The 11,834-nt window shown below is 41.0% G+C and overlaps 1 protein-coding gene across 7 annotated transcripts in view; it reads right to left on the bottom strand.

The window, feature by feature from the left end:
- Positions 1-581: 581 nt before the first annotated feature.
- Positions 582-11,834, bottom strand: part of XRCC4 (X-ray repair cross complementing 4) — a 142,348-nt gene continuing 131,095 nt past the window's right edge. For all 7 annotated transcript variants that reach the window (XM_086868060.1, XM_086868061.1, XM_086868056.1 and 4 more), the window contains one exon: positions 582-1,315. In XM_086868060.1, coding sequence (XP_086724186.1) covers positions 1,210-1,315 — 106 coding nt within the window. In that variant the 3' untranslated portion in view covers positions 582-1,209. The remainder of the gene's footprint in view (positions 1,316-11,834) is intronic.

Here is an 11,834-nt window from a genome sequence, read left to right as displayed (position 1 = left end):
TTTAGCAAGCAAAATATTTTGGCCATTCTTATTTTTGCTGTCTGATTTATAACGCCGTCCCAAAGCCCTTTGTGACTTTTAAACGCTGTGACCGTGGGTTTTTTTCAGAGAGGCGTGCTTAAATACAATATTCCCAGATCCCCACGTTCTTGTGTGAAAATACTGACAGGGATGCTTTTAATTGAATGTAGGATGGAATTCTGGCAGAATCAGAGACACTGCAGAAATATCAAGTATTCCACCAAAGAGCTTTGCAACCCACAGAGCACAGAAGATTTCAGCAGCTGACTTCAGTGGGATTCCCTCTGCAGAAAGAACCGGATCTTTCTGTCTTTAACAAGAAACTCTTGAAACTGCAAAGCAGAAACCTGAGGTCCATATTTAGCTCTTCAATTTGACCACTGAAAGAAGGTAAATGCATGTCAACTTGGTCTGTTTTGGTGAAGCCTTAAATCTAAATCTAAATCTAACTCAAAATCTAAATGAATGCATCAGTTTGGGGCAAGACAAGCTCAGGCACTAACATGCTTTCACAATCACTGCCTTTACTCATAGTGTCTAACAAATAAAGGCAAATTTGATTTATTTTTCAAGTACATTTTATTTTTTTTGTATTTTTTTTAGAAATCACCTTAAGGAAAAAAGTCAAAGTATCAAAAAATCACAATTTTAAACGCCGTGGGTTTCTACAGAATGTTAAAATAGAGTTAATATCAACTTCAGTAGCACTTTACTCCCAAAAGCAGGAATACCTGATAATGCATAGCGCCCTCAAGTAAAAGGACATCTCTTTGTATGCTTTGGCTCAGAACAGACCATTCCAAGATCACATCTGCACCTCAAATAAAGTTGATTTATCCATGTCTGGGCTGAGCTGGGAAAGGCTGAGAACAGTGGGATCACTTCATGGGAAATGGTGAGTCCTGAGCACCATAAGAGGCTGGGAAGATGCAAGAGCACATCCACAGAGCTCTCCCTTCCCACATGCAGGTGATAAAAGGTCTACACAGAGGCTAAACTCAACTTTTATCCCCGCACAGATGAGGTGCAGCAGGGCTGAGGGTCTGCAAGGGCGGGGGAAGTGCGGCCCAGGAGGGTTTAGAGCCTCACAGCAAAGATTTTGGCTCTGCTCTGTAAAAAAAAACTATTTTAGTTTATGGCTTCTCCCTGGAGGAAGCACCAATGCCCCCTTTCCCAGCCCACAGGTGGCTACATGTCCTCCAAGAGGTCCTCTGGCTGACAGGAGTTTTCCAGGGTTTCCAGATCCCACTCCGGGCAGCGCTGCCCCGACGTCGCCTGCGAGGCCGGGCCAGCCCTGCAAACAAAAAGCAGAGGGAGGTGAGACAAATTTGGAAGCAGATTATAAATGATTCCAACTCATTCTGGGTCTGTTGTTTTTCAGGCTATGTCTAAGAGGAAAGTTAATTATTAGATTTTAGTAGGTTAGATTTTATTAATCTATAGTTTATTATATTTTATTAATTATTAATATTAATTACTTATTAACTTAGTAATTTCAATTAAATTTAAAATATTATTAAATAATAATAACAACAATTCATAATTATTATTAATAGTTTCAATAATGTTATTTTATAGTGACATTTAAACTTATTTTTATTTATATATTATTAATGTATATAAATATATATTTATATAATATATCATATATTTAATATATTTAATATATTTAATATATACTACATAATATAATTATGTTAATATAATTTACTAATTAAATTAATATACTTTAGCTAATTAATAAAATAGTATTGATACATTATTATATAATATCATTAATATATTATAATATATAATTATATATAATATATTATATGTATTACATATAACATCTATTTTATATATATTATATAATATAGATTTATATATTATAGATACATTATATAAATATATAATATATAATTACAATAATATGATATTAATAATAAATTATTAATATTACATAATATATAATCGAACATATCTAAAAGATATATAATTAATATAAATATTATTTAATATATTTAAATATAATTATGAAAATGTTATTAGAAACTATTAATAATAATTATTATATATTATATGTTATATATTAATTCTATACATTACATATTATTATATATAATATATACACATAAATTATTAATTGCTCGCTGGGGCGGCAAAGCAAGCAGTGGACATTCAGTTTATAAATGCCACTGCTCCAGCTGCTCTGCTGGAAGTTTTTTGAACAGCCTGAGAGTGACCATTTCCCCCACAATTTCCACATGGAGAGCTGGGAAGAGCAGCAGAGATGCAGAAATCATGCCAAAAGACCATGTTTCCTATTTCTGCTCTCTCTCCAAGACATGATTCCAGTTCTGCCCTTGTGCCTTGGGAAGGTGATTCTTCCCTGTGTTTCCAAAAAAAAAAAGTGGCATTTGCAACAGCTTCTGATCCCTGTAGGAGTTACTCTTATACAGGCTGAATCCACAAAAACAAACAAATAAACAAAAACCACAAAAAACCCAAACCAAAACAAACAAAAAAATCCCACCCCACCACCCATAAAAACCAACTGAATCCTACAGAGAAAACTTATTTTCTTTTTTTTTTTTTTTTTTTTTTTTAAATCTAGTTTAGAGGAGATTTATCAGTCACAGGAGTGTGTGTTTCCAGCATCAGTCACTGCCTTGAAAATAAGATGTGATCTCCTCTCCTTGGCTCAGGACCTGGCTGCAGGGACAAAAATATGAAGGAATTCCCCCTCAGAGATACCCTGGAGTGACTACCATGTAAGGTAAATTACAGGGGTATTTTTCTTTTTAATTCAATGTAGAATGGACAAAACAAAAACCAAAATGTTTCACATTTTGGGTGTGGGAAGCAGGGATCAGACCTCGTGTGCTGTACTGCAGGATTTGGGTCTGGCTGGAGCTCCACAGAGGTTGAGGGCTTGTGCCCAGGTTTATTAATTACACTGCTGCAATTCCGACAAAAAGGTGAAAAATTCATGTGTTACCCAGGATGGGAAGAACTAGACAGAGGTGGTGGGGAGCTCTGCCCTGTGAGGACTCTGTGAAATGAGGCATGCCATGAAATCCTAATTTTCAGACTGATTTGAGCCAGATTGATCTGCCTTCAGCTGCTCTGTGTGGTGAAGTCAGTACTGTTGGTCAAAATTCAGCCATTTTCAGAAGCAAATTCTTCCACATCTCCTACCTAGGAATCTCTAGGGAGCAGGAGTCTCTGTAAAACATGGCAATTTCACAGGGGAATGAGCTCTCTGAGACACCAGGCACTGCACAACTCCCACCTGAAGTTCCCCATTCCCTTGGAGGCTCAGAGCTGTGAATATTCTGTGCTTCCTGGAGCTGAGGAACGAGTTCCATTTCACCCCTGCTGTGCCCCAGGGCAATCAGCAAAAACCAATAAATGCTGACTCTTGGATGCTGCCACCTCCTAAGAGCTCCCCAGCCATCAGAAGGGTTTCCTCACCACTCTCTCCGCCACTCCAGCTCTGCAAACCCCTCCAAATTCAATATACTGCTATCTTCAGATGATGGTATTTCTCTGAAAGTCTAACGAGCTTTCTCTGAGGACTCATCCAAAACACTCTTCTTCAGGCCTGAACAAATTGTGCCAAGCATCCTTTCTATTCCTTCTGACACCTGAACAGATAATTTTCCTCACCAAAAGTCCCTGGGATTAGCTGTGAAACAGACCTGCAGGAACTGGGCTCTTCACCAATGACCTCAGAGCATCCCATGCTGCCCTGGGGGCTAGAAATCACCTTATTTAAAAATAAAATACAGGCACCAAGCCCCAGCAGAGGGTTATCAGGTTCAACCACTGAAGGTGTTGCTGCTCTTCTACCTTTGTGGGTCCATCTCCAGTGAGAACAACACAAGTGAACCACATAGGGTGGAGCCACACACTGATCAGAATTAAATTAATTCTGAAAGGTCTCATTAGCAAATAAATTAGGCTGTGGAGGCCTTTGTGCCACCACAGGATATTTCAGGTTTGTTTGGGGTTTTTTTTTTTGAGCATATGCTCATATATTATTCAGGCATAAGAGAATTAAAAGACCTCTGAGACCCCACATTTGTTGGCTGTGAGGTTTCAGCTGTTCCAGAGTTTTCAGATTTGGACAAGGAAGCCTGACAGGGCTTAAGCAACGTCAACAACCATCCTCACTGGCTAAAATAACAGTTTTCAACACCATCCATGAGATCACATCTTTAAGCCAAGCCACTGTGGAGTTTTCACATTGCACAGTGAGAACTATTAAGCTTCTGTGTCCTTGTAACAACATGGTCCTCATTTAATCTCCAAAAGCTGCAGCGCTGTGCCTCTGAAAAAACCCAGCCCCACTTGCAGAGCGGAGGCATTAGGCTCTTCACACAAAGCTCATCAGCAACTTAATTTTTGTTGCCAGACTTGGTGATTCCCACTTGCATGGCAGCTGCTCACTGAATGTCAGCAGCCTGCTCTGTTAATCCAAATTATTTTGGATTTCTCAGAGAGGCTGCATTACCATATCCTGATGCATAACTGAGTTAATTTCTTTAAGTTGCAGCGAGCTGCACAGCCCTCTGTTGCCTAGAAGCCCCGTAAGTAAGGCACTCCTCCTGAAAGTTTATTCTTCTGCTGGATCTCTTTTTTTGAAGTCTTGCCTTTTGTTAAACTTAAACTCCATTAACACATCTGGAGAACTGCTGACTATAAGAGATCATTTCATATTTCCTGACATTTAGTTCATAAATTAAGACAGAAGACCAGACCCACAGCTGGTGTGAATCACTGCAGCACTAATAATGTCAGTGGAGCTCTGCTGACTTGCACCAGCTGAGATTCTGGCCCCAGATCTGGAGGAAAGTGGTTACATGACCAGATATTTCTTTCCAGAGCTGAGTAAGAGCTGTGAGCAGCAGAAGACACGCAAGGCTCTCCTTACCCAACAGCCCAGGAACCCAGAGCCGCTCAGGGCCACGGCTCTGCAGAAGCTGCACCAAAAAAACCCCTTTATTTTCAGGAAAGGTGAGGTGTCCTTGCACTTTGCTCTGCCTCTACAGCCAGCCCAGCACACTCTGGTTGTGACTCTACCCAAGTTCTGCCCAGTCTGGAAAGAGAAAAACCCTCGCAAACCAACGTGGATGGAAAGGTTTCCCAGGAAACTTGAGTAATCCAGGATTGTGCCCCTGAACAGATGCATCACTTCCCTCATTTTTTAGTACTTAAAATAATTGGTTCCAACCATGAGCTGGCATTTTAGCAAGAGAGGGGATCTCAGCTCTCAGCATCCAAATTTCTCAGTCTGTACATCCTTCCCCTGCCTGCTTCACCTGGATCTGAATCTTAATGAAGGCTTAATGCCATGAGTAGATAATAAATAACAGGGGATAAAATCTGATACACACTTTATTCAGAATCATAAAAATGTGTGGCAGCAGCAGCTCATGGACAGAGAACTCTGAGAGCATGAACACAGGAACTTCAAATTTCTGAGGCCCAAATGATGCAATGAGAACACTCCATGCAGACAGAGCTCTTTAAAATGGAATATTAAAAATGTGGGTAGGCTAAAAGGGAGCTACATGTGATTAAAAATATGATATGATATTTTACAGTCACTCAGAGATATGCTAGAGTGACTGTAATGTAAGGTAAATTATAGAGGCATTTTTCTTTTTACTTCAATGTAGAATGGGAAAAGAAAAATAAAATGTTTTACGTTTTGGCAGTAGTATCAGTTTACAGATATGGTTTTTGCTGGCATTTACCCCTAGAATTTATATGAAAGCAGGCTCATATACTTCTAAATAATCCTGCAAAATGTAAATCCCATCAAGTCTTGAAGAACTTGCTGGGTACATTCAACTTCATCACTTGAAATTAGAGTTGAGGGACTTTTCCCTAAGTTAGTGAAGAAACTGAGAAATTTTTTTGGTGTTGATTTCAGCCATCTGAGGAGAGCAGTGGTATCAGAGATCATCAGAGCCCAATCCATACTTGGATACCAAGACAAATTCATAGAAACTAGAGAAAAATACTCAGGAAATAGCTGAATGGAACAATTCCTGAGTCATTCCTGCATTTCCCTGAGCTCAGCGTGTCGAGCAAGTCTAGTCTCCTTCGAGGTCACCAGACAGACAATGACAACAACAACAACAACAACAACAATAAAAACAAACATCTTGTCCAATTTCACAGTTAATGAAGAGTATTTTCAATGCTTCTTAATAAGCTCCTACTTCTGGCTGGAGGCCAATCTGCAACTGCATCCATCACTGCTGGGAAAGCTTGGAATTCCCTCCAAAAAACACAACTTAATGTGAAACTCCAAAACCCAGGACGATTTTAAATTATATCTTAATTATATCTTAAATTATATCTCCTGCAAGCGAGGCTCTTCATTCTCTGGGACCAGAAACCACCAAAAGTGGGATGGTTTTGTTTTATGCTTGTGCAAGTTGTGTGAGTTTTTTTTAGTTCACATATCCTTGGAATCCTCCAGAGGGAGGAAAGTGAACTTGGAATCCCTCAAATAGCCTGTAAATTGACAGACTGATTGCAGCAAGAGCCAACAATCTTCCATATTGAGAAGATGCTCACATTTATCTGTTAATGACATAACTTTTAATATCTGATGTATTTCCCAATAACTAGTCTAGATCAGTTCTCAACATTTCTATTCATCCACTGCATTTGTTTAGTCCTACAAACAGAAATGTTTTTAGGGACTTACATCCTTTGAGTTGCAAATTCCCAATTAACTTCAGCTGGCATTGGTGCAGGTCCTTATGTCAAGAGAACATTCTGGTTTAGCAATATAAATACAGGCTTGGATCTTTCCATCTGATCAAACACGCTTACAGATGCTTACTAACAAAGATCTACTTAAAAATGTAATAATAGATGTCACTTACAGGGAAAAAAGCCTAAACCATGTTTGTTTTAGACAAGTGGCACACATTTCTGTGGCTCATTTCCACTTAAACTCCTTCCTGCTTAAATAAACTAGACCACATGCACTTCGAGGAACACACCAGCACCACTGCCTTCACTGGGGAAAAAACACAAACCTCTTAATCACAGCTACAAAAGTACAGAGTGAAGGAAAAACTTGGTTTGTTTAGGAATTTTGTCAAGGCCTTCCATAAATCCAGTGCACTGAAAATCTATTGGCAAATGCTGGGAGACGTTTCTCATGGCCATTATTTACCACATATCCATTTATATAACATCAGAACTGGCTAAACTGTGTCACAGTCCTGCTCCAGGCTGTCAAATCCTGGGGCTGCTGGGTCTCCCTAACCCTTTCCTACCCCTCAGGGTGATCACAGAGGCCTCAGAGGGAAAATAAAAACTCCTGGTTTGGTTTCTTGTGTAAGGGAATGTGTGTCCTGGTGTTCCTCTCGAGGCCGAGTGTGGAGGGATGGAGTTTTCCACCCCAAAATCTGGTGACTGCACACAGCAGCTACTATCTGAAAGCCATGCTAAAACAGATTACAAAAGAGTATGTAACTGGTGGAAAACAGGAGTTAGTTTAAAGTTAAGTCTGAGCTTGCAGAGACTCCTGAACCATGGGCTCAGCCTCCTGCTCTGAGTGCTGAAGAATGGAACCACGCCCTCCACAAATTAACATTTAAATTATTCTGAAAGAAAAAATGGACTAGTTCAGCATCTGTATGATGAAAATTTCCCTCTCAATACCAGACTGGGGCACTCTGATTTAGGAGAATCCCTGGACTCAGCCCAAAGAGCCATCTTTTAAAACCTGTTACAACTGAATTAAGCACATTCTTTCTCCCTGCTGAACAATTTGTACACATACACCTGGGCACCATCAGGAGCCCATTGCTGCCCAGATTACCTATTATCCACAGATCTGCTCAGCAGGTTTTGGATCACTCACTTTAATCAGCTTATTGCAGAAAACCACTTTAGATCAGTAGAGCATGTGGATATATCACTCATGTAGGTGTTTTCTAATGACAAAATGCACTTAGAAATATAGAGCAGCAGAGAGTTCTCAATAAATCTGGGAGCAGGATTCAATTTACAAGCTAAGGTAGAGCAGATGAAGTATTGCAAGCTTTTTTTTCCCCTCCCCTCTAGTAGGTTTCTACTGAATATAAAATTGTTTTTTGAACTCAGAACTGTGCTTTCCTCTCCGCTGCCTCTTAACTCCCATTCAGCCTCTCCCTGTGTTCCTCCTGACCCCTCCCCAGCCACAGATCTGAATTCATCCATACTTTCCTGAAATGAGATCAAAGCTTTGATAATTAAGATCAAACAATCGCCTACAGTGACACCTGTGAGAGCTGAAACCTCTTCAAACACACGGGAGGGGGAAAAAAACAGCCAAAAACCAAAAAAGAAGGGGAAACAGCAATTTTCAGACCAAACACACAAGTTCACTCACTGCTTGCTGGGTAAATGCTGCCAAAGAGTCTGGAGAATGAGATTTTTAAGAGAGGTTGCACCACCTCCAAATGAACAACAAAAACCCCGTCTAAACAAAAGGATGGGACTGGCCCTGTGTGTTTCCTTTTGTGAAAATTACTGTAAAATGGGGGGTTTTCTTCTTAATGAGCTGCTTTGCCTTTTATTCCTGTGGATGGTCAGAACCACAGGAACCAGTGGCAGCCCAGCTGGGATGCCAATCCACCCTGAAGGTGGGAGGGAGAGGAGCCCAGAAGGGCCACCAGCCCCTGTTTCAGCTGGCCACCCGCGTCCTTTTGGCAAAGGAGCCGATGGAGCTACCAGACACCAGCTGAAAAGGTGAAAACTGAAATTTCTGATTTCCACCCCTCCACAGAGCAAGGCAAGGCTTCAGGGAGCCCACACACCTCATGTCCCCTCTACCTGATGCTGCTCAGACTCCAGGTTTTCAGAGACACTGAGGCAGGAAATCAGGAGAGGGTAAAGCTTAGGATGAACTAGGAGGCTCATCACACAGGAAGGTGTGACACTGGTGTCCCAGAGCCCTTCCAGCCTGCTCAGCACCTGCACTGGACACCTGCAGGTTATATTTCACACCTGGTATTAGCTGAAAAAAACACAACAACAAACCACTCAGCGATTCTGGGTAGCGTTGAGGTGGAATCAGCACCTTCCTGTGAGGAGGAAAGAGGCTGTGTCAGAGACAGGCTGAGAGAAGGAAATGATCCCACAGTGTAAGAACAGCTGTCCTTGGGTCAACTCAACACTGCCCAGAGCCCCTGGCCCAGGTGCTGTCCCTTGGCAGCGTGGAGGCTCCCTGGGCTGCCTTTGGTGTGCTCAGAAACTTGCAGTGCATTTTCCTTTCACAGAGAGTGCCCCCCCTGTCCCCTCAAGGCCATGGAAACCTCCCAGGGTCTCAAAGACACCCCACACATAATGTATAGGAACAGCAAAACCACAGCAGAAAGCACAGAATACAATGAGGACGTGACAAAATTGGTCAGATACCAGTGTACAGCGATTTTCTTTACACACATGTCTCAGCTCCAGCCCAAGCCAGATTTTTACCTTCAGTTTTGACATATTACTACAAACCTAAAGTATGTGCAGAGAAGTTTCTTCTACTGCTCTGGTTCAAAGCAGCATCCAAACCACAAACATTACGCAGTTTTATACAGTTTTAATCCACAAGAGAGCCTTGAAAACAGCCCCAGTGCTGCACCACCACTGAAAAATTTTAGATAGTTTGCCTTTTTGTTGAGTTTCAGCACGGTGCTGTAAAGGAATTTTTCATCTTACATTAAAAGCATTAAGAGAAAAGGGAACACCGTGCAGGTGGGCAACTGGGACTTTATTAGGAGAAGGCAGGTGTCAATCAGAGGAGAATAATCATGGTTCACACATGATTATGTGTGCTGCTGCCTGGGTAAAAGAACCCAGAAAACAGCACTGAAAATGGAGCTGCACCTGGATCTTGAGGCACTGGTAACAGCTCCACTCAGTGGGAACCCACATGGTTTTATCCACCCTGTGGTACTGGGAAAAAGAGGAAGAGTAATGCATATTTTTCAAGGACACCTCCTCACCTGATGTCCCAACTGTTTTCTTTCCAGAGGAAAATAAATTAGTATCAAAATTAGGTAGTCATTTTACAGAAATTAGAAATTAGGATCAATAGGAGGTTCATGGCCCAAAGGCACCAGGAAGACACTGTCTGCTGTTAATTGAGATTGTGGCAGATTGAGCATTCTGAATCTGTCTGAAATGGGTATCTTTGCAAAGGAGAGAGAGGAAGGTGAAAGAGCAAGACACAGGAATTGCCACCTAAAAGAGCAGTTCACAGCCTGGGATAAAATCTCATGTTCAGAATGGGCAGTTCAGAGAGTACAGAGTGATGCAAAACATTTAAAAGACCTAGTTGTTCAAAGAGCTGTTTAAAAACTTATTTTAAAGCACTATTATAAATAAAAATGGTTGCTTCAAAGGTTTCCCAATAAATCTGGCAGACCAAAGGTATTCCTGGCATCATTAGGGAGAAAAAAAAAATCAGAATTCAGTCTGAAGCACAGGTTTTCAGTTTGAGCTCAGCTTAACTTCTTGTTAAATTACCAAAATCACTTTTAATATAATTTACCAGCCAGGTTTCTAAGCCATTCTACATTTTCATCCTCGGTGTTGCTAATTGTAATAAAAATATTTAGGCTAGAGTAACAGAAGCTCATTTTAAACCTGGTGGGCACCAGCAGGAGCCATTACAGCCCTGAGTGTCTGGTGTTGTCAAATTGCTGAGTTCCAAGCTTAACATAATTCTTTGGAGCCTACACTTTACCCATCCTAGAAGGAAAAGAAGTTTCTTTTTTCTGATGGAAATGCAAGGGAACAGACCATTCAACTGCAGAACACCATAATACTCTACAAACCCCCAATGAAATTACAAATGGGAAGAATAAGTTTGGTATTGCTGGTGAAAAAAGCACAACGAGGCCCCTGGTGGGGTGAGGGAAATTTCAGTGGTGTTGTCTCTGATTTCTGTCCCTGCAGAAAAGGATGCTGCTCAAACCTAAGCTACTCCTGCCCTTTTCGCACAGTTTGATGTCCTTTTTTCTCAGTTTGATGTCCACCCAATAGGTTCTTGTTAACAGCAAGAGCTCAACAGGCAGGAGAAAGAGCTGCAAGACAAGGTATAAAGGAAAAAAACACCAAACCAACTCTTATTTGATTATTAAAGCTGTACAAAACCAGAGCAGTGAGCAATGCTCATGATCCCAGGCAGAATTTATGTAGTAAGAGGTTTTTCTTCCTGTAACCATCCTAGACATGGTCCCAGCACTACAAAAATCAGAGGGTTCAGAAGGTTTGGATGTGGACTAGGTGCTAATAGAAAACACAAAGTTCACCCCAAGGCTTTAAACAGCAGAAAATCATGGAAGGAAGTACCTCTTGTAAGATTTCTCTATTGCTGCTTCCAAAAACAAGAGGGGATAAAACCATCCATCCCCCCTTTTGCAGAGAGGGATGAAAAACGGGATAGCATAAACATCCAGGACAATCCTTTTGAAGTTTGGATCAAAAAAAACCAGGAATGAGGCCTCGGGGGCAGGGGAAGTTACTGCTTTATCACATCGAGTCATTCATCTTCAGCACTTCTGCGTGTCTATTACGTGTCAGCAAACCCAAATTAGGCAACAGGAGTGTGACAAAACCAGGTATTCCCACAAAACCTTTCTAGCAGATGATGCCTAATTCAAAGGAGTGGGTTTTGTTGTTTTTTTTTTTGGCCTTCCAACAGTTGCCTGAAAAGACAAAAACTCCAGTGAAACTGTCTCTGGTGACCAGTCCAGATCGATACGAGGCGAGCAGCTAGAATTAAATCAATAAAGGGAATGATTTCTCCTCAAAGCAAA

The sequence above is a fragment of the Cyanistes caeruleus genome, chromosome Z (genome assembly GCF_971803275.1).
Source record: "Cyanistes caeruleus chromosome Z, bCyaCae1.hap1.1, whole genome shotgun sequence".
Lineage (NCBI taxonomy): Eukaryota > Metazoa > Chordata > Aves > Passeriformes > Paridae > Cyanistes > Cyanistes caeruleus.
Note: the sequence above shows the minus strand (reverse complement) of the source record. Positions and strands in the feature narration are given on the sequence as shown.